This window comes from Vidua chalybeata, chromosome 12 (assembly GCF_026979565.1).
Source record: "Vidua chalybeata isolate OUT-0048 chromosome 12, bVidCha1 merged haplotype, whole genome shotgun sequence".
Taxonomy (NCBI): domain Eukaryota; kingdom Metazoa; phylum Chordata; class Aves; order Passeriformes; family Viduidae; genus Vidua; species Vidua chalybeata.
The window spans coordinates 10,223,267-10,247,335 of record NC_071541.1 but is presented as its reverse complement, the minus strand read 5'-3'; the positions used below and the strand labels follow the sequence as shown (position 1 = coordinate 10,247,335).

Genomic DNA, 24,069 nt, shown 5'->3' with positions numbered 1-24,069 from the left:
TACAGAAGCTTCTTGATCTTTATTACATCCATTGAACTACAAGTGCCGCATTTTAAGCCTTGTGAAATTAACTGGGCAAAGCATTTCAGTTAGAAATGAGCCTAAAACCTGCAAATGAAAAAGTTTTTCTGCATTTCTGCACAAAGGCAGCAATCAACAAGCAGTGACAACAAAGCACAGTTATTAAATGACAGCCTCTCATTAATGTCAGATCTGCTTTAGCTCTAGGACATCCTGCACATCCCCAGCTCCCAGTGAAGATGCTCAAGTTGAAAGATCTCAGAGCATCTCAGGGGAGCTGAGCACACAGCAGACTCTGACCCTCTGAAGGATAATGTCATTCACAGCAGGAGAATTTTGTTTTGTAATTATACAGTATTTTAGCTGCTTTCAAACAAAAGGCAAAGACTAAAAGGAGACAGGAAAGCCTCTATATTTTAAAGTTTTCTATTGAGTTTTCATATTAAAAGCATTATAAAAGGAAGGGTAAACTCAGAAAATTCTATTCCAAAATCTAGTCAGATAACCCTGACTTACATAAACATTCCCATCCCAGGGGAAATAAATCTTTCCTTATTCTTTGTTCAACCTACATTCTTCAAATCCCTTTAAGGTCTGATCCTGCACACACAAGGGCACAAGAATAACCTCGTCTGCATCTGCACTCCCATCAGACCTGCTTCTCCCATGACATCAACTGAAGTTAATGGTGTTATACTGGTGAAAAACCTCAAGAAGGAGAGAACAAAAATGTGGGGAGCTCACACCCTGAATTAGGTTGTTTTCTCAGGCTGGACACTTTCACCCCCTGATTGCTACACACTGGAGTGTCTCCGTGTCCCTGGGTTTGTGCCAGCCACCGACCCCGGTTCAGGGATTCTGCCAGCGCAGACACCCCAGCTCCGGGCAGCCGCCAGTCCCCTCGCTGCCCGGCCTGTCCCCGCTCCCTCCCGTGGCTGCCGAGTGACACCGGAGCGAGCCGCAGCCGGGCCGCGGTGCCCGGCGGTGCCGGGGCAGTGTCATGTGCCGGCCGGGCTGGCAGAGGGTGCTGCAGGGACAGACGGACGCGGACGCGCCCCCGCCTGCGCGCACACACGGACACGCACGGGGAAACACGCACGCACAGCCAGCCCGGCTGCGGGAGGAGAGGATGCGCTGCAAAACAACGCCCGCAGCTGAGCCCAGCCAGGACCAGCCCAGCCGAGAGGAGGTGCGGAACTGACCTTAAAAAAATTAATTTAAGGCAGAAAAAAAAAAAACCAACCCAAAAAAAAAAAACCCACAAAAAAAAAAAAAAAAAACCAAAAAAAACAAAAAAAAACAACAAAAAAAAAAAAAACCAAAAAAAACCAATAAAAAACAAAACCAAAAAACAAAACAAACAAACAAAAAAAAAAACAACCAAACAAACAAACAAACAAAAAACCCCCCAAAAAACCCAGAAACCAAACTAAAAACCTGCACATATAAAGCCCAGGGAAAAGATCACATGTTTTAATAATCCCCTTTGCAGCTAGACAGGACCAAAGAGGAGGAGAATTGAGCAGAAGTACCCCGTTAGGACGGAGAGATGTGCTAGCCAGAGGTTGGAGGGAGCAGAGACAAAAGTTGCAGATAACTAACCCGCCCTCGGAAGGGCAGGACCCCCCGCCCTGAGCCCTGCTGGGGCAGGAGGGAGGAAGGATTCCCCATCCCCTGTCCCTTTCGCCGCTCTGGGGTGACGCCGGGCACCGCACCTCCATCCCGGCAGCACAGCAGCCCCTGCCCGCGCCCGTCCCTGCCGGAGCCGCAGCCCCGAGGCGCGGCCAGGAGCCGGTCCAGCAGCGCACACCGGGGATTGCCCGGGCACCGGCCCCGGAGAGCTGGCGCTGCGTTTGTTTTCCACTCCCCTGGCGCTCGCTGTGTGAAGCAAATCCCTTGGAGGTGGGGGAGAAGCGGCTTCCGTGACAGCGGAGGGAGGAGGGAAATGAAATAAAATAAAACAAACCAAAATAAAAAGAGAGAAGAGCCAAGAAAGCACTTGCTTCTCATCATCTCTCAGGGACCAAAGCCAACTCTTCTTCTTATGACCCCACGCTGCAGGAAGCAAAGGCAGAGAAGGTACCGGGGGCACCTCCGAACAAAGCAGGGCTCAGGCTGCCCGCACCCCCTCGCCGCCCCGGGGAGCAGCAGGCTGCGGGAGGTGCGACGGGCTGGGCAGGGCTGCCAGGGCGCACCCGGGCACAGCCGAGCCGGAGCTCCACCAAAGGCGAGGAGCAGGAATGAAAGTTTCGAAATAGCATCCAAACAAGCGCCAAGGACCGGACCGAGCAGAGCTCCCCGCCTCGCATCAGCCCCCGATGGTGCATCCGAGGGGCTGCGTCAGAGATGTGAACGTCCCCTGCCCGCTGCATGGAGAGGGGGAAAGGCACAGAAACCCCTCGCTATTTATTTATTTATTTATTGGAAGCAATGTATGGGTGACACCCAGAAGGCATCTGAGCCCTGAAAAAAACCAAACCACCTCTGGACCCAAACGAGAGCAAGAAGAATGAGACAGCAGCCTTGACCCCTACACTGAGAGGAAGGTGAGCAGAAAGAAAGAAAACACAGAAAAGCCATGCAAGCACCAAACCTGTAGATTACTGCAGGTCTTTTTTGCTTCACTGAGGACAAATATTTTACTGACAGCCATGCAGCATAAAGGCATCATGCTGATTGTGTTCTTGGAATATTTTATTTCTGGACATGGGGAAGCAGGTAAGCAAAATAAATCAATATTGCCATTCTGAAACAATTTATCCTAAATTTAGCAAGGGGAAAGGGGATAGAAATCAGGTCTGTTTGTGAAAAGTAAATTGTGTCAACATCTTTATTTTAGATGGATTTTTACAAGGAATCTGTGCTAGTCAATATATACAAATGCTTCTTATTCCCTGCAATACCCAGCTTTATAGTTCGGTGTCCTTCCAAAGACTTATCATAGGATGTACAGGTTCATACACCCTTAAAAGAAAGGAGTGTATAATTTTTAAAAGCAAAAGGAAAGTAAGAGAGAAAGAAAGAGATAGATGGAGTGAGATATGCTGGATGTTTGTTTTGAGGATGAAAGACTGCCTTCCTAGGCCGGACAAGAGTGAAATGACAACATCCTTGGAAAGCATCAGTGTAGGAATCTGAATAATTCTCTGTTAACTTAATATTGCATAATTAAAAATCAGAGACACTGTTTAGGAAATCTTAACTGAATAGTTAACATGCAGAGGACAGGATTAAATTAGCATTAGAGAAAAATGGATTAAAACAGAAAGAGAAGCTGATTAGTTGTGTGTATACCTGTGGGTGTACAAATAAACATATAGGAATGATACAGCTGTTATGGTATTTACATGGGGTTCTAAAAATACCTGGATTATGATGAAGACAAATTCCCTAAAGGAAAGGAAGCAAAGCATTGGATTTTTGTCCTTTCTGTTGTGATTTAGTACATCTTTAAGTTAAGAAAGGATTAATTACAAGAATCAGGTCAGAAAAAAAAAATCATGAAAAAACAATTCATCCTTGGTGACTTTTCCATTGAGACACTGTCTTGGAATCTCTCTTCCTGTACAGGAAAACATTTCAATGGTTTAAATTTCACCTGTGTGCTCAGAGTGTTAGGGCAGGAACAACACTCTTCATGCAGTGATTTGAAAGCAACTGAAGGGCTCAGCTATCCTGCAAGTTCCAGTGGCTTCAGATCAGATGATTCCCTAGCTAGAACCCCTCTGATAACAGACAGCAGATCTCCATAACAGTGAGAGCTATTTTCTTAAAAACTGAGCAGCTCATAAATTTACCATCCTGTCGTATTACCCAGTAAGTCATTTGGGGAAAGGCTGTCTGTCACAGCGAGACAGGGAAGGAGGGGAGGGAGTACCTGTGCCATAATTCCCTTAGTGCCTTATTCTGGGCATTCACTCGTTCCCCAGGCTCGGATGTAGGCTGCCTGTAGGATACATATGGCAACATGCAGCACAGAAAGGTTGCAGAGATCTCTTGTGAAGTTGCTGACACTGTTGCAGAAGGCAGTCTGTTAAAAACTGGCCTAAATCTGCTCTGAATCCAATTCACCAAGAGAAAATTAATCTTCAAGGAAACACAGATTCCAGCTGGCTGCTTAGAAAGTGAATTTTCAGGAAGGGAGTGTGTTCTGTTTGGAGATAAACTCCCTCAAAATAATAGTGTAGGACATAGTGAATAGCAGCAAAATAATTGGATATTGAAGGTGGTCCTGCTAAGGATTCAGTGTCCCTTTAAATAAATATTTGGTGTTTGAATAAAAGGTTGCACAAACTATCAGCCTGTGAAAGTACAAGGTTTGCCTGTTAATTTTTGATTCTTTATTTAGAGCTGAGACATGTAGAGAGAAGTATGGTTTTGGCATACTTCATTAGCCTATGGAGAGTACAAGACACATAATATTTGTGGGAAGTCCAATATTTGCACTCTGCCACCTCTGTGCAGAAAAGACAGTCTGGGTTGTCAAGATTGACTCCTTAGACCTTTAAACATAATGGGGAAAAAAACACCCAAACAAAAAACCAAACAAACACCTTACTTATTAGGCTGGAGCAGTCAGCTTGGGTTTATACTTTAAGATGTGACACTTGGACAATCCTCCCCCTTGTCTGATGTAGGTGGAGGGCATTATTCCCCTCAAATCAGCTCCGCAGTGATCTGAAACTCCTGCATAAGGCACACTTAGTGGAGCTGACAACAGCTTGGGCTCTTGCTTCAGCCCCAGACCTCCCATGTGAGCAGTGCCCTGGGGAGCAGCACCTGGGCCAGCTCTCATCCCAGTGGGAGCCCTGGAAAAGAAGGTGTGATGTGGCCAAAAATGGCCATTTCTGCCATCAAGCTTAAAATCAGCTGCAGGACCTGGTTACTAGCAGGGCTTGGTTTCATCTGCCAGTGAAGCTGCAGGTGCTGGAGCCCACTGCTGCTCCAGGAAGGATGGGGACAGGCAGGCTGGAACTGGACATGACGGAAGAGGGCCCCAGCCTGGGATCTTGTTCTTCTCTCCATGCCTCAAGTCATGGAGGCAGCTTGGTTTCACAGCACATTCTGAATCTCACCTCTGAGGTATTTTGACAGCAGGCTCATTAGCTCCAGTTATCAGAACTGTTTTAGTGCAGAAACACACCAGGCTTCTCATAAGGGGATGAAGACCTGCCAAACTTACTGCATGTTGGCCCCAGACAACCCAAAGTGTTGTACAGCTGTTGAAGCCAGTGTTAAAGGGCAAAATTCTAGGTCTGACTAAGAAAAACTTGAGCAACTTAAGTCCCCAGGGTGGTTAGGTTTATAATAATATTTATAAGGGCTTGGTTATTAAGAAAAAAGTTAATCAGATATATAACAAGTGAAATATAGGTTGGACATACATGTTGAAATTGCTCCATTAAACACACAGCAGAAGATGCTCAAAGGTTTTGCTCTTTCTGAGATATGTAAAATTTACTGTCCTGACTCACTGCAGGAGATTTGAATACACAAAATCATAAATCTGCATATGAAAAAGAAATAAAAATTCCAATTCAAATCACTCAGAAAATATTAGGCATTTTTCCAGTCATATCAGCAGGCTTTGGATGAGTTGCCATATGACCTTTCTTCTGTTGAGTATCCAATGGAGGGTGAAAAAAAAATTAAGAAAAAAATAATTGAACATGTTTTTAGTTAATGTCTACAATGTTTTGGTGCATTACAAGGTTGTGAAGTAAGAGGTCTCTGTTTGAAATGGTGTCCCAGGAATATCAACAGTATGACCTCTCCTGAACTGTATGATTCCCTAATCATCAGATAACACCATTGTTATAACACGTGCTGGGCATGTGCCATTGACCTGCCACTTTGTGGCACAGCTCTGAGGGACCAGAAAACAAACAAATAAATTAATCATACCATTTATGGAGCCAAGCCACCCTCCACGGAGTAACAGCTAATCAACCTTATAATAACATGCAGTGCCCATGCATAATCAAACTGTTTAATTCTCTATGAATTATTCAGTGAGTCCTCCTGGCAGTTGGGGTAAGTTGTGTGTTTGCCTAGCTGCTGTTCCTCTCCTGCAGCACTCTCCCCTTGCTGTCCAGACTCAACATTTCATGTTGTTTCCACAGAACCAGTGAGTGATGGACTGGCTGCACTATCCTTGTGGCCAAACAATGTTCTGCCAATTGATTTCTTTAGATACAAAGCTTTTAATCGACTGCAGATTTTGTTTTCCAATCTCTCTCCTTCTCTCAAACTCCCTTCTGCTAATTTGCACTTTGTTCTTATCCCATATTCCTAATGACACAGCAGTTCAGACAGGAACTGTTTATTGATGCGGCTGCATTAGCAGGCAGAGCAGATAAACCTTCTTGTGACTGCCTCTCAGGAGAAAATACACCTTTCTTTCTCATCAAGGCTCAGAAAAAACAGCTAAAAATTCAATACAAAGCTAGTAGTCCATTTATGGGAAATACAAAAAGCAGCCATTCCCTCCAGAAAATGTTTCTTTTTCTGCTTTCTCACTTTCTTGTCTGCAAAGCTCCCCCTTATGCAACTTCCTTAATTTAGAACTCCAGCATCCCATTTCTTCTATGAAAGCTTTAGTGGCATAATCCATCAATAGAGATGGACTTTCTTTTAATTACCTGGTATATTTATACATAATCATCCATAATCCAATAACATTTGTAACATGGATCCATTCCTAATCAAAACTAAGTAACCTGACTCTTAGTCAGAACTAATGCTTGTTCAAAGCTCAGTTGTGAGACCAGTCTCACTAAAATTCTCTGGAGGCAAAGATGACACCTTTGTGCAGCACTGGGCAAAATCAGTTAATACTGAATCTACTTTAAACACAGAAATTGCCTTCCTTATTTCCATCAGTTTTTGCCAACCAGTTTGGACAGGAACTTAAATGCCACCTGCAAAGACATTCTTGAAGTGTGCACTTGTAGCTCATTATATCTCTGCTTACTTCTGGTAGTGCTGGGAATCACCTGCTCAGTTGAAGGTGGGGAGCACAAAACAGAACCAACAGAGCCAAAAATCCCCACCTTCATTCCTCGCCAGATGGGTCTGCAGCTCCTCATGTCTGTGCTGGCACAGGGAGCAGTGGTGGGACTGGGGAGGGGCACTTCCATTCCTTTGATCTGAGGACTGTTAGGTGCTCTTGTAATTCAGGCATTGCTGCCCTCTGAGCTCTGCCAGGCTCCTGGGACTGACATCACTGTGATAGTAAAAAATCATTGCCACACACTTCAAATTACCTTGAAGGTGGCTTCCACCTATTTCTAAGAGAAGACAAGGGCATTTGTGGATGATCTTCTTCCTTGCTGTCTGAAGTTTTAGACTACCTTACACTGTATGTAAGCTAAAATAGCACAAACCATTGGTCAAAGGGATTCAGTGCACATGCAATAACTATTTGGCATCCTAACCATGGGATGCAAAATGCATGAGGTGTTTTCTAAAACAGTGTTCATGTCTGACCTTTCTTTCCTGGCCTGTGCAGAGATGTCACTGAGGAACTAAGCACAGAATCAACTCAGAAGCAAAACTGTGCAAGCTGAATGCTTTTCACTTTAAACTTTCCTTTTGGAAAGAGGAATGTCCATCTCATTCAACAACATTTACCATCTGAGTACTTTCATAAGGTTGACTTGGAGACCCCTTTCTTTGACCTAACTTGATATTTAAACTAATTTTACCTAAGGAAACACTGAATATAAATGGAGTAGGGATTTTACAATTTGACCTAGAATGTTGAACTTATAGCTGACCTTTGAACTACTCCTAGTTTACCCAGGGTTTACAGCTATCCTATGTTTCATTGGAAGGGTCATTTCCTGCAGGACCTAAATCCAATCATCTGACTTGTGACCTCTTGGATTAGATTTATGACCTTGCAAGGTCAGTCCTTAACTCCTTCTAGAGTGTTAAGTTGCAAAAAGAACATTGTATGTCATTAGAAATGCAGTTTTCTTCAGTGCAGTAATAAGATTTTGGAATGACCTTTAATTCAGTTCACAAGACACTACTGATTTTCAAACAACATTAAGACTTTGTAGTTATCCCTACCTTTTCTTAATTTAGAAATAAGTAAATATATACATTGAAGATACCAAAAATTTATCCATATTTGCAAACTTGGCAAATAGAATGCAATCACCTACTTCCTCATCAAGGTATTTAAAGAAAAGAGACACTTGATTTTCAACTTTGCTACAAATTCGTAACTCCACCTGATCTTATTAGAAGCAGTAGAAACTCAACAGGCTTTCTTTATGTGTTCATATGTGTAATTAGTGCCTGTAACCTGTTAGGCAGGAATCATCTATTTTCTTTATGTATCTACAGTGTCCAGTCCAGTTTGACTTTGCTCTCCGATTACCATGAAAATAAAGGCATTGAATAGATTCACTCCTTCAATATGGAGTTTTACTAGAGTGAAAGTAAAAACCACAAGATTTCTCAGGCTAACCATAAAATTCAATAGACTGGCACAATTGCATTTTCAACAGAAATCAAAATTAAGCACCATAAGCACGAGTTTTTCTAAAGATCAGTTTCTGAGTTAGGTACCAAACACAAGGACCAGATTTATTGAGACACTATCCCAAAACTTTGTGTGAAAAAATGAAGCAGCTCTCCTTGAAAGGTGTCCTCTTTAATGTCAGTCCCCAGATGAGGACTCCAAACATTTGTGTTGTCACCTGGGTTGCACTGTGAGAACTACTTGAGAAATTCTACTTGTGTTTCTTTTCCTTCAGATCCCACGAGGCCACGAGCCTTCCGCTGCAACGGCCGTGCCTGCAACCCTCCCGTGGGAAACCTCGCCACGGGAAGGACACCAGTGACCACCAGCACGTGTGGCCAGAACAGCACAGAGCTCTACTGCTTCTACCCAGACCAGAACCTCCTCCACCACGTCTCCCCTGGCTGTGGGCAGCCCCGCTGCACCAAATGCAACATCAACCAGCCCGATAACTCCCACCTTCCTGCTGACATGACAGATGATTTCTTTGCAAACCCCATCTCCTGGTGGCAGTCTGCCCAAGGGGTACACAGAGAAGAAATCCGACTGGACTTTGAAACAGAATTCTACCTGACCCACGTCATTGCTGTGTTCAAGTCACCTCGCCCAGCTGCGATGGTGTTGGAAAGGTCCCAGGATTATGGGCAGACTTGGAGGCCCTACAAGTATTTCTCTGTCAACTGTACAGCTACTTTTGGGCTCCAGGATGATCTCATTGAGGAAGGCTCCATGTGCACTTCCAGGTATTCAGATGCAGTGCCCTGCACCAGAGGAGAGGTAAGCAATAATTGAGGTTTGGACTAAGTTTAATGACAAACAAGTCAAGACTGCCAGAAAACAAGAGAGTATATCTCAAAGAGATACTGTGCATATAAATTAAGAAAGGTACCCCATCCCTAAATGCTTTGTGTTAAGCAAATAAAGGGGAAGAAGAGGAGAAATTATGTATACATCAATGATAGAAATGCTTTAGAAATTTCTTTTATGAGAGCTCACAGGATAATATAAACATTGCCAATGTGACACTGCAGATGCCCAAAACTGAACTAGAATTCTAGCAAAGTTAATGTAGGGAAACACAGATCTGCAGAGTCTGATTTATCCAAATCATTTTCAGTTTAGGATGACATGAACTGCATGATTCTTCTTTTTCTTCTCCATATAAATCATCACAGGTGATTGGCTGACTTTTAAATACATCATTCATGCAAGTTCAAGGTTTTCTTGCTTTCACTTTTCTTGCTGATGGCGATTATGGCTGATTGTATCAAGCCATAGGAATCAAAAATGAAACTGCTTGGAAGCAGAGGTGGGAGTGAGCAGCCAGGATTCACTATTCAATTGTGGGAAAAGCTCTCCCTTGGTATGAATATTCTTATTTGTTTTTAAGCATACGCAAAAGAGTGTTTTCTAAAGAAATGTACAATTGTTCTGATAAGTTCCTCTGACAAGAACATTAACTACTGATTAGACTCTTTTCATCAATCTTGAAACTATTCAGATGGGAAAGACCATGAACATCATTTACAGAGAAGACAAAGTCACAATTCAAGATTATAAGATATTTCTATAATTACATCAAAGGCTTGAATCTTTTCATGCCCTTTCACTTCCTTCTCTCTTCCTCAGAGAAATCACAATCCTTTTGGTTTCGATGTCTGGAAGTGGTCAGCAGATTCAGCAGTAACACTTATCTGTAAATTAAACATAGGTGTGAGGTGAATGCTCTAGATAGGCTTCAGAAAACCCAGTGTTTCAGCAGTGCACTTCAAAATGCACATGAGAAGAAACTAAGGTACTATACCTGAGGCAGGGGCACAGCAGTAGGGAGAGATGGAAATCATCTGCATGTAACAGGCTAAGAAACATCTCTGCATATTAGAAACCTGGAACAGATCACCTGACTACTAAACTGCCTTATTTCTGGAGTAGTCATTCTGCTGGTCAGTTATCATGATTCATTTCATGTCAAAGTCAAGGGCAAGTCAAATACATCCAAATGTCTTCTGTAGGGAGGTTACAATTTGCCACGTCAAGAATCTCAGCAAGTAATATATTTTTTCCATTCTTGTGTGCCTTCCAATCAAAAATCTGGAAGTACTTTGCAAAACCCAGCTAATGATCTTCAGCACACACACAAGGGTTCTGCTGCCATTTCACAGATGAGAGAAGAGCAGCACAGGAAGGTGAAGTGTTTTGTGGTAAGAGAGGACAATTCTGGTTGAGTGAGGGACAGAATACAGGGTCTGAGGGAAATGCTTCAGCCTTAAATACAAAATAACCCTTCCCTCTCTAGTACAGTGTCCCCTGCACTATGTTGGCTTTTGTGCTTACTTAACCTTCAATATCAAGGGGAATATCAAAACCATGTGCTGCTGCTACAACAAATCAGAGAAGTGGATGGCAGAAAATCAAATAATAAAACGTTCATCCAACGTAAGCCTTTGTGATTACAAGTGTCAAAGTGACCCTGTCAATTTGGGCAGCAGCTACACTGAAATGAGTATGTGTGTGCTTAATCAATCTATGGCATGGCAGGAGATGTCAGAAAACAATAGCAACAATAAGAACAGTCCTAAATTTACAGGTTACCCTTGCAGATCCCAGATACTTTCATGAACATGAATTGAACAGGTGCAGAGGTCACTCACTCCATGGGAGAAGTGCTGAAGCTTTAAAGCAGCACTCAGGAATCTGTGGCAACTTAACAGAGGACAAGACAAATACTGTTTCACAGCACATTAACCCAAAAGGGTTGTCAAGCTCTGGACAGACTTTACAGACTTTACTTAATCAATCCATGAAATGTCCCTATGGAAAGGGTGCAGAATCACCAAGTTTTCAGGTCAGCAGTATGACATAGCAGATTCTTTTGTGAACCGAAACAAAGGAAGGCAGAGTGTAGCTATTTACTGTGATACCTGATCAGATTTGCCTGAGTGACACTGCTACTGTTACTGCAGGTCTCAGGGGAGCTTTGCCCACACACCTCAGAACTGCAATTTTACACCTTGTTTTGAAGATGTCACAAATGTCACCAGGGCATTCCCTCAAGCACTGACTCAAGTGACTTTGAAGGCAGCTGACTGAATCCCCACCAGGATTTTCTTCAGTGTTCTCTGCTTCTTTTCCACCTCCACTCTGACCTACCCAGTTACTGATTCTGGCTAAGCCTTGGATTGCTGAGGGGCTCACATCACAAGCTGACAGCACGTCTGAAATGATCAAAACTGTTCCAACTTAAGTGCTAATTAATGCTCTGACATAAATGCCAGTTTTCTTTACTGAGGGGTTTGAAGTAATTTTCACCACATGAGACTCAGGTTATTCTTGGATCCTATTCATTCTGAGAACAGACACAAATTTCTCTTTTAACAGAGCACAAAAGGAATAAAAAAAAATTAAACCCATGCTGGGCCACATCATGAAACAAGATTTCAGGTCAACTGGCTTCCAGAACTGAGAATGTAGGCGTGAAAGGAGAAGGTGCTAGAGCTGCAGTAACCTACACACATTTGTAAACTGAGATGCAGCTCACTCAGCACATTCTGGCCACCAAGACTACTTTAAGAGTTTCTTCCTAAAAGCAAGGTAAAAAATTTGTCAGAAGAGAAAATTTTAGGAGACTAGGATGGAGCAAAAGACATTAAATAAGTGACATGACAATGTCACAGCAGAACATAAGGCATATCCCTTGTCTCTAGTAGATTGCCTCTTATTTTTCGCCCCTGACAGGGTCACATATCTCCATTCCATCTCAGGTAAGATACATCTGAGACAGAAGGCATTGGGGAACACCTCATATAGAAATGCAGGAAGATTACTCTCTAATACATCTTTTCCATTTTCTTTTACTCAAGCATTTGTTAAATCCCTTACTCCTGTTCAGATTCAGAGTATTTTAGTAGATGGAATCAATCTATCTGAAATCCTAGGATCCTCATCATTAGTTCATGAACTAAAACCAACACCACATTTTTAAGGTCTGTCCATCATCTCTAAGTCCATCTACAGGGAATACTGGCATGGAGTCTTATGAATCAGTTGAGACCTTTTTTACCCACTTGTCCCTCCATCTGTTTTCTAACTTAAAAACACTGTACTATGTAGTCATGGAGCCTAAAATGAGCCTTCAGGTTAGCTAACATAAATCAAAACTTTGGCCTAAACGAAAGGAGAAATTAACACAGCATTGCATCAGGCATCAATGTGAGTTGCAGTTCAAACCTCATGTGGGGGGAAAAAGGGACTGAAATGTTTGAACCTGCATCCTGACAGCACGTGCACTCAAGGATCTGAGAGATTAAGAGCACGCTTTTAATAAACTGGAATATCAGGAAATGAAAACAAATGTTCTCCTCCACTGAATGTGATGTTTGCATGAAAGGAAGACATTAGCATGCAAAGTGGGGTGGAACACTGACCTGCTCATAACCACCAGGCCCAGAAGGAGACCCTTCCTCTACTGGGTCTAGCTAGTGGAAGGGAGTTCTGAATCAAAAGCTGGTTCATTTATGTGAGTGTCTGTGTGACAGATGACACCAATGAAGTGTGATATAATAAACCCATTACTGGAATTCACTGGGGGCTGGAAGAATTGTGTATGCCTGAATTAAGTAACTGGTTTCTATGGCAACATGTTAAGTGTGCCTTGCACAGAAGACCTGCTCATTCTCCGTTTTGTATCCTGTGGTGACCTCTTTAGGGACAGAAGTCCCCAGCAGCGCCTTTTGTCAAAGATGAGTGGACCCTCTTCGTAGCTAAAAGACATTTAATCACTCTTCTAAACACACTCCACTTGGTGAATGCCAGACCAGGACAGGCTGTGATGGGTGCAGTTCTGTCTGCTTCAAAAGCCACCAGGATGTTCAGAGAGAAGCCACAGTTAACCCTGGGGAAGGTCTTTTCTTCTGCACTGACACTGAAGCCTCTGCTGCATTTCTCCATCCACAGGGACCTCCTGAGGAATAGCTGTGGCAGAGGGGACCACTTGTACCCAAGCACCAAACCAGGCCAGGGACAAGGCTCCATGTGGGATGTATGGATCCTGTTCCAAGGACCTACATTTTCCACTGTCGTTTCTCAAGCCTCTCTTTTACTGTATTCACACCAAACCTTTTGAAAAACAAAGAAGTATTCCCTGTGCACACACACACCCCCACGCCCCTCATTAAATGGCAACATCAATAATTCAAGAGGTCACCACTGAGGCTTCGGTGGCTTCTTAGAGTTCTGATCTCATATGGCAGTGGGGTCACTGGAAAGAAGCCTGCTCAGCACATTACAAGGTTGAATTCCCAATAGCTAAGATTCAAAGACTAGTGTTTAAACTGATTTAAAGTCTTGCACTTCAGTGAATTATCCAACAGTCATCAGGACTGGCCTCTGAAAGTTGCATGATGGCCGGGTTATTGCAACTTCCAGCTGGGTTATTCCAACTTCCAGCTGGAAAGCATTCCAGGAGGGATTAGTCACTAGTGTAGGTAAGTGCCTGATTGGTATGACTGGGGCTGTCTGTTCAGCATTTTGTTTAACTTGAGCTGCAGAGCAGACAGAATGCAGAGGCAAGTTGAGAGGAAGCAGTTAACAGCAGCAGTGTAAACAAGCTGATAGCACTGCCAGGCCCTGCTTCCCTGGAGGAAGAATTAAGGGGCTCAAGGATTTGTCTCTGAAGGGAATTTGAACTGACTGAGACTAGCCCAGCAATCCCATCCCTGGCAAGTGAACTTGAGGAGGGCACCAAGTGTCCTACTCTGACCTGGTTTGTAATGAACCATTTCAGAAATGTTTGGAACATTATAAATCAGAAGGACGCAGTAGTGGGGTTTTTTTAGCATTGCTTCTGCATTATCTGAACATACAAGGCAGCAGATATCAACTTATTCTTTTTTCTCACCCTTTTCTATAAAACCTTAGTGGAGTTGCAGCCACTGCTTTTTTTAAATCCAGGTTTCAAGTGTGAAAAAAATTTTTGCCTAAAATGCTACGAAACTTAGTAATTTATTGTTATAATTTTTAAACTTCAGGCAAAAGAACACTTGAATATTTGCTCTACAGTTGTCCACACATCACTGTCACGGTGAGATTATACATTTAGCTAAGTCTGTTCACGTGTAAGTTTTCAGCCAAGACCTAGAGATACAAATGGCTCCACTTACAAGAAATAGATGCTCTCCCATGAGAGCACAGCTTGGTTGACATGGGTTGACACTGATGGTGATGGGTTGTTTTAACTTTCCCTGACAATCCAGCAAACAGTGAAATGAGTCTCCCTGTTCTCAATCCAGTTCCCAGTCAGGCCATGGCATCACAGAACTCCTTTGCCACCCTTTGCCATTTCAGAGCAAGCACCATCCCTCGTAATGAAAGAGGACACTGCATTTTGTGGGAGCATGGAAATGTTCTCACATCCCCACACAAGGTGCTGCTACATAGAGAGAAGGAGTTTTGCCCATTCCCTGTATACAGACTGAAAGCTGAAAGGTTTTCTGTCAAATAATCTAGATTTTGTGTTCCAACTACATTACCTGTCTCATAGAGGTACTGCTTCTCCCTACAACCCTTGCCTTTCTGTACAAGAAAGATGTACATCTGCAAATAACTTGAACCTACAGAATACAATTTGTTTGAGGAATAGAAAAAGTCTGCATGGCTCTTAGGTTTGCCTGACTTCAATTATGCCATAATCATATTAGCAGCTATGCCTAAATATTAATATTAAAATACCACACCAGCTGGATTACTGGAATAACCTCAAAGCAAATGCAAACTGAAGGCACATCAATCCTTTCTGAGTTGGAGAATACAGAATAAATTTAGGATGCCACTGTCTTAGTGGTAGCTGAGTTTACCCAGATCAAAGAAATTTTAAAAATCAAAAGTACAATTATTTCTTTAACAAGCTACCATATTCCATACTGAACAAATTCTAAGCTTTGTTCTCTGGAAGGACAGAAAAGCAGCGGATCTTGACTAAAAAACACCATTCCATGAGTTGTCAGAATAGACCTTCCAATGCCTGGAAGAAGAGTTAGATTGTCTCTGTGCTCCAAACAGTAAATCAGAAAAAAAGACAAGATAGAAGTCCATCAAATAAAACAGAGGATATATATCACTGGGTAGGAAAAATTCTGAGACAATTGTTTACTGTTCCTTTAAGAATAAAATCAACTCACATGAAAATCTCTTAATGAAGAGGATTTAGGAGTGATGAGAGTTTTTATTGCAGCTTCCTTCTGATGGACCCAATATAAGCACACAGACATTTCTCACCTCATTAACCTGAGTGTGTGCAACATGATTAACACAGCTTAAGGATGATTTGTAATATCAAATTCTTGCTCTGCATAAGGATCTTCTTTTATAGGAGGCCATGCATTGGCACTGCCCTCCATTTATGACTGATATTCCTTGACCTTAGGCTATGATTTTGCAAGGGGGAACCTTTGTTGGGTCCACATCTCTTCTGACTAATACTGGCTGGAGGATCAGGTTAAGAAAACAGAATTAGATGCATCAGGAATGGAGAAGCAAAACCTATGGCAAGAAATCAAAAATCTGAGGCACTGTCTCCGAAATGAAGATGATCTCTTGATTGCTGATAAAACAATGTGAGGCGGAGCCAACTTGTATACAGCAAAATCAGTCACCTAACCGTGGCTGCCTTTTAGCTTTGTACACTTAGAGCATTTTCCAGACTTCCTTGCTCTGAGGAAGGTCAGGAGAGGACAAGGACCACCTTTTTGAGGTGCAGCTGACTGACTTTTGAGAATGAGAATGACAAATATGCTCTCAATAGCAGATATGCAGATAAGTATGAGCATCCTACTCAGCATTCAGCTCCAGTGCCAGCTCCTGATTATAAGAGAAACTCGGGACCTAGGATGGATTTCCACCAAGGGTTAAATTACAGAGGTGCTGCACACCTTCAGCTTCCACCCAGTTCAATGGAAAGATTTCTAGGGTGTCCCTAAGCAGACCCAATCACCATCAGATTTTCTTCTGCAGCTGTGCCTGTGCTACTTTTATGACAGCTGCACACTGATGTTTAGGGAAACAACTGGGAGATTCCAGAGCAGTCCATTACAGAAAAAAAAAAAAAAAAGAACAGATAGAGATTTCATTAGATGAGAAATAGCTTTACAGTGAAAATCATAGGAAGCTCTTTTCAAAACTTGTTTTTTAATTAAAAGAAAACACTTTTTCATAATACTCTTTTCATACCTTTTACATGAATGTAATGGAAAACTGAAAATTCACACAATACTCTGGGAAATGAAGAAATAATAATATCTCTGCCTTTCTGCAAAAGGCAGAAGTCAAATGTCTATCTGTATAGAAGGAATTTGCTTCATAGGTTTTAGAATTATGAACCTTGTGAACTGAAATAAAAAGAACAAATAACACAGTGAAAAGGTAGAATGTCTCCTCCTACAGCTCATGACTCTAGGAGTTCACTAATACTTAGAACCATTTATAATCTAATCTTTAACACATTCATGCATCAATGGTTGAGATGACCAAACTCTTATCCCTTGCCTGTAATTATTAAAATTGCATGTATGGATATCCATCTCCAGGAATTCTCAGGGAATTTTTTAGATACAAGTTTATTAATATTCCTCCCATTGCACAAAGTACTTGAATACCAATATCCCATTTTTATGGAAAGAAAACAGTACATAAGACTGAGTTCCTACTGAAATCAATCCAGAAAAGCACGAGGCCCTAGTTACTTGCTGAGCATTATAGTGAGCAATTGTGCTGGGGCTGTGACCAAATAGTTTCATTCCTCACTCTGTATTTTTATCAAAGCAATACCTTCTCCTTTTTTAAAGAAATAAAATTCTTCCCTAAATCATTTAAAATTATGAACCCAAAAAATAGCCACCACCAATCTGTCTCTTAATTTAGGATCCATTTTTCCTCAGGGAACTATAAACCCAAGTACATTCATTTAAAACATAGTTATGCATTCATAAGACAGAAACAGTTTAGGGAGTTGGTTTTGTTGGGTTATTTATTTATTTACTTATTTTTAGCTAAATTATGCATTTATGGAAAAATAATTCCTGGCATGTAAGGTGAGATACCAGTTCTTTTAAAAAATGTATCCCAATCTAGAATTATTTGAATCAATACATATGGTAGACTAATTATTAGAAATTATGGGTACTAACATCTTTTTCTTGACAGTACAGCAATCTATATGTTAAGGAACCACTTTCTGACTGGCACTTTCATGTGAGACAGAACATTCAATCAAATATTAAAAGTGAGGCAAGAGATGATGATTACGTTATGCAATTGCATGTGCCCAAGGATTTTAACCACCAATATTTCAAGGAGAATGGGACATCCAGAAGAGAGACAAATTCCATTTTCTAGTTTTATGCATATGTGAAATAAAAGCTAAACTGATTTAATTATGAAATAAAACTGCTACCTCTGTGCAAAATGTAGCTCACTTAAACCTACTTCTATTGGCACAATATATCTGCTGATCAAAATGTCTTTGATTTTTACAAAGCTAAGGAAGGTTAATTCTTTACCGGTGGAGAGCATTTAAGCAGCTCCCAGAAGAGCTCAGCAGTGTTATGTCACCCAAATCAGATCTTTAACACTTAACAAGGCTTGCCTTGGGAGAAATAAGGACAAGCAAATCCAGTCTCACCAGTGAGCTTATCCCAGACAGAAATGTGTCATGAATTAATCATACAAACAAACTCTTGTACCTCAGCTGGAATGGAATACTGTTTTTTCTTAAAAGGATGCCACAATCCCTATGGGACTTCCAAGCTATTAATGTCTCTACTCACAAATGATGCTCGTTGTTCTAATGGGATATGGAAAATGCCAAAGCAACTCCTCTCAAGAGAGGCAAGGCCAGAAATGAAAATATTTGCAAAACAATAAAGCCACAGGAAATCAAACCTTTTTCTAAGCTGTCAACAAAGAAGCAAGAAATAAAACAGCTTGGTGAAAGCAAGTGGCCCTTTGCTGAGAGAAGAGCCCCCGACAGCTGCTCTTTACCTAGAGACCTCAGTGCTCTCAGAATGCCAGTTATGACATGGAGAGGATGGATAATTGACTGGAGACCCCAAAATATGAATCCATCTGTTTAAACTTGTCATACCGTGTACAAAATAGGTTTCTAGTAGTGCACAGGATTTTCTTCACACTTACCGTAGTACAATGCAAGACTATTGCAATCAAGATGATGTATAGTGCCGGAGAGAAAAAAGAAACATTTTGGCCATTATCTGCCAATTTTTTTCAGACAAACCCAGTAAAAACTCTTTTTCTTCACCTCATTCACCCCTTCTCTCTGTCTCCTGTGAGGAGTCCCATAGCTGTTCACAGCTGGGATCTCTGGCACAGACATGAGGCCTCTTGCCCAGCCTTATATAATGTACGAAGCAAAGCAACACAGAGTCCCCAGGCAGTGCAAAGGAGAGTGGCTTTATTGCAAAAACCAGGCCTTTTTAAGCAGTTAGCCACTTATCAGTTCACACAGTTTGAAGGCACAACAAGCCCAAGCCAACCAAGCACCACGCACCACGATGTGGACACGCTGTGGTATTCACATTCTCTGAATAGAGACATGATTCTCTCTTGCAGGATTTTTCTTGGGAAGTTGTGAGATGCAGTGAGAAAGCTCAGAGAAAGAAGAAAACAATTCTTATCTCTATTTGCTGCTCCTGTTGTTTGGCAGATGTGGAATGTGTTATGGAGATTGTTTACCGAAGAGTGATTTGTTAATTGGATGGTTGTTTGGACTGATTGGCCAAAACTGTATCGTGACTGTCTGGAGACAGTCACAGCTTTTTCTTTAGTATCTTTTTAGTATGATACAGTTCTATTATAATATAGTATAAGATACTATAATAAAGCAATTGATCAGCCTTCTGCAACACAGAGTCAAAGCGCGTTATTCCCTGCGCAGGGGGGTCACGCTGCTTTGATAGACACGCGGCAGTCACGCAGCGCGGCTCTCACGGCTCTCACATTTCTCTACCCCTATTCCAGCTGAGTGTCTCTCCCACAGTTCCCTTCTGCTTAGCCTAAGTAGCAGGCCTGAGCCATGATTTTACAAGGCTTTATAATTTTAAATAAGGCTAATTTTATAAGGCTTTACCAATATGCAACAGTATAAGAGGATCACTGTCAGGAGCAGAGCATGTCTTGCAGAAACCAATGCTTTATCAATTACCTTTCAGAAGTCTATTTTATGGAGTGAAGTACCTCTAGCATTTATGTTCTCAAGCCACTTATCTGGTGGGTATCCTCTGGAGGTCCATCTGAAAGGAGATACCATTTTAACTAAGCATGTATATTAGAGAAACCATAGACAAGAATGCTAAGTGTGAGAATGCTTAAAGAAGTGTGAACTTATAAAAGCCAGTGACAAAATAAACTGCTTTACCCTCGATTCCTCTGGTTTATACCAATTTAAACAGTTTCACAGGGACTTTTAACCATTCTTTGAGATCTCTAAGCTCAGCAGGCTCTTCAGAACTATTCCACCTAGTTCCCTGCCTTGGTCTTAGTTTAGCTGACCACATGGGAAGGAGATGTGTGTGTCTGTACACAGCCAGGTGCTCAGGACTCTGAGAAGCCACTCCACCTCTTTGTGGTCCACAGGGTACTGGGAAAAAGAGAGGGTTCATATAATGGTTTCCACCAAAAGATCACACCATCCTGGATTAGGGGAACTGGACAGATATGCAGATTTGGTCTTTGTCCTGTGAATCCACCAGTAAGGGGAATGCTGGGCACCTGGACAAAACAGAATGAGCCATTTGCTTATGGTTCCATTGATCAGGGGAATGCAGACATAGGGGTGGAAACGCCTGGGCTATTTTGTCATGGCTTCATTGGTCAGGGGAATGTGGGCACCTGCATTGCACAGCCTGGGCAATCTGCCCACAGCTCTATCAAACAAGGAGCTATGGGCATCTCTGGTCTCACCAAGCAAGGCTGTTTGCAGCTTTGTAAGTAGCTGACAGTATAAGAGAAGATAATTAAAAGAAAAAAAAAAACAACAGAGTTAACCAAATAGAAAATACTCTGGACAGGTGGGAGAGGTGCCAGTGCCTTTGCTGGGTTCTGTGCAAAGCCCGGCAGCTGATTCTGTTAATGAAGGGTATTTGTGTACCCATGTGCCATCAACATGCAACTGAACTGTCTCCTAGGCATGTACCACAAGCTCTTTTGTGGCTTCTGCAAGCAAAAAGGAGCAAAAATTTTTGCATGCTACAAACATTTAAACTGATCAGTTCACTAGGAAGAAAGAAAAACAGAGAGAGAAAAAGGGAATCCCTATGGAAACAAAGATTTCACTCTGCTAACAGTAACAGAGTGAGTCAGACAGAGACTGTGACCACTTATAAAGCAGGGCCAAAGAATCCCAAGGGCAAGTACCTTTGCCATGATGGAAAAACTCAGGCAGAGGAGAAAACTACTGTCAAACTGGAGTTAGCACATCTAAGCCTGGAAACAGTGCTAACAGTTCTCTATTTCACTGGCAAGAACTGTGGTGCAGCCCTCCATTATCAGGCTCTCCCAAATGCAACAGAAACAAGCACATCCCAAGACACAGAGAAGGGTAGAGTGCTGAGCCAAAATACAACAGTCACTGTTAAACACCAAATTAGAACTGTGATGCTCAAAGCCCAACTGTTGTTGCTCTGGAGAACTACCAAGCAGCAAAAATGCTGTGATGAAAGAGTAACAACCTGCAGATAGCCAGCAGGCACCAAGCACCTCCTGTGAACTCACTGCCCTGTAGCTGCTTCTAAGTAATAAAGACCTGGCTGTGTGTGCAGACAGGGCTCCCTCAGCACTCACTTGCCCTAAGCTAAGCTGTGTTCAAGTGTAGTTCAAGTGACCTAGGAAAAGGTCTGATCACACTTCCCACTTCTTCCACAGATGCCCTTAGTGCCTTTGTTTACCTGACCCTAGAACTCATGCTAAAGTCACGCTCCTAAAATGCTTCCAGAAATTGGGATGGCATTAACACTGCATTTATGCCAATAAACCTTGGATTTCTCTGAGTGACACTATTGTCACTGGGTTCAGAAACAAAAGGAAGTAGACTTATCTTGTTCCTTGACATATTGCCTGACTGCAAGAAGTGAGAGCTTACTGCTTTTTCCTAAAGATCATCTTGGGATATTCGCTGTGCATGCAGAGCACTGTTATCTGCTCTGGGATGTGAACTCTCTCTCTTTCAGGTGATTTATCGTGCCTTAAGTCCGGCTAACAAGATCGAAGACCCTTACAGTCCTGAGGCTCAGGATCTCCTGAAGCTCACCAACCTCCGCCTGCTTTTGTTAAAAAGACAGGAATGTCCATGCCATGGCTCAGGATTGGTAGAGAAACCCCAAAGATTTGCCCACTATGCTATTTATGACCTGATCATCCGGGGAAGCTGCTTTTGCAATGGGCATGCAGAGGAATGTGAGCTTGCCAACAGGACGGGAGTCATGGAGAACATGGTGAGTTCCAGACATTTATCAGCTTACTAGACTTGCTACTTGCTTCTGCTGCCTCAGCCTAAATGTATATTTTATGTGTGATCCTGTCCCAGCCTCCCCAAGCCTATCCAAAAAAAGGGCAGCATAGTCAATCCACATTAGTGCAACCTACACCATTCTGGGAAAATATACTATACTCCTATTTCCTATACTCCTTTCTACAGCTTCAGGTATAATAACTGCTAAAAACTCTGGAACTCTTAAACTCAAATAAATTGCTAAAAACTCTGGACCTCAAGATACCTATAAATTGAAAGGGGTCTTTGTAATTGGAACAGAGATCCAACCCCAAGTATAGTGAGTGAAATCTCCTACATATATGCCTGCACAGAACTGAACTAATATATTTGATACAAAGTTTGCCCTAAGAATTTCAGCACCAGATCTCAGATTTTCTGAGTTTGTGTGACATGACCAGCTCTGTCATACTTAGGGTTTCAGCTATTACTTTTATGCTTTCAACCTTCTGTGTTCTTGTTACTTTCACAACATAGACAGCAATGTTCAGGATGTGAAAATAACTTCTGCTCTCCCACTCTTTTATCTATGCATCTTAAAATAAGTTAAAATATTTTTTTTAAAAAGCCAAACCTTGTAGTAAAATTATTCTTTAGCACTTGGAGTGTCCCTTCCCTGTTCAGTCTTGTATCTGCATTTGATTCTAAATGTGCACAGGAGGATTGTGTTTGAATGCACACTCAGACATTGAAATTCAGAGGAAATGACTGATGACACCTTTTTGATTTAGCTGCAAGCATTGTGTAGAGAACTGTAATAACAATCATGGGGAGATTTAATCTAATCAAATATCCAGGTGCATCTAGACACATACATCAGAGATGGAATTCAAGCCACTTTAAACTAGTCAATATCTCCCCTGGATCCAGAAGTCTGTCTCTGTATTGAGTTTTGAAAACCCAAATAACCCTTAAAATTCTAGCCCAGTGTGCTCTGACATAAAAGACTCAAGAAAAATATCCTAAGCTAATTTCTGTCCCTTTAGATACACGGTACACTTGACATTTTGTTATGTTATTTTGGAATGTGTATTCATTGTCATCCTTTCAACTTTCCTAGGTTCAGAGGTAGATATTGTAAGATAATTAGGACTGTATGGCTTCCAAATAATTTCTGAATCTGTTCCATCTGTGGTATAAATCCAAGATTCAGCTACACTATATGATACTATCAGATTCAAATAATATAGACCCACATAAATCATAACTGTGTGGAGAAAAGCTGTTTAGAGAGTGCATCATCCTTACTGCAAACTGTTAAATAGATACATAGTGAAATCAAATAGATGAATAACACACTAAGTGAATGCAGCTGGTAGAAAAAGAAACATTCTGCCCATCAGAAAAGGAAAACACAATATTGTGTGGGTTACTGGCATAACCACTGTAAACTATGACTGGATATTTTTCCCACTGGTCACAAGGGAATAGAATCTTTTTGTGCCATCAATGACTTCACAGGGCAGAAGGTGAAATAGTTTTGATGAAATGCACTTCATGAGTGACTCATGTCCCAGGAGACAGAGGGTGGATGCAGCACATGATTCTCACAGATATTATCAAGTCTTTGCCTAAGCAAGAATTCAAACACAGCTGTGCAAAAAAAAAAAAAAAAAAAAAAAAGAAAAGCCTTCTTCAGTTTTAACTGTCTCTAGAATCCTAGAGGAGGCCTGGAAAAGACCACAAGTGGGCTGGTTTGTGTTCTCACATAAAGGTGTGATCAAGCACACCTAAACCATCCACTAGTGAAAGCTTGTTGAATGAGATTTTCCTGACAAAGAACATTCAAACCTTCAGTAGTTGTTCCAGTTTTAACAGTTTGAAAGCTCTTCTTTATTGCCTGCCTAAATAATCTTTGCTGCAAATAAAGGTGATTCCTCCTTGTCTCCTCTTCCCCAATGACCAAAGCAGTAGATCCTCCTTCTGCAGATATGATTGGAAGGTTCTCTCCATATCCTTC

At 41.9% G+C, this 24,069-nt stretch overlaps 1 protein-coding gene across 1 annotated transcript in view; it reads left to right on the top strand.

Annotated features, from left to right (window-relative positions):
* The first annotated feature begins 2,655 nt into the window (after positions 1–2,655).
* Positions 2,656–24,069, top strand: part of LOC128794100 (netrin-4-like) — a 45,011-nt gene continuing 23,597 nt past the window's right edge. Inside the window, exons 1-3 of the mRNA XM_053953739.1 lie at positions 2,656–2,739; positions 8,790–9,331; positions 21,790–22,038. Coding sequence (XP_053809714.1) covers positions 2,673–2,739; positions 8,790–9,331; positions 21,790–22,038 — 858 coding nt within the window. The 5' untranslated portion in view covers positions 2,656–2,672. The remainder of the gene's footprint in view (positions 2,740–8,789; positions 9,332–21,789; positions 22,039–24,069) is intronic.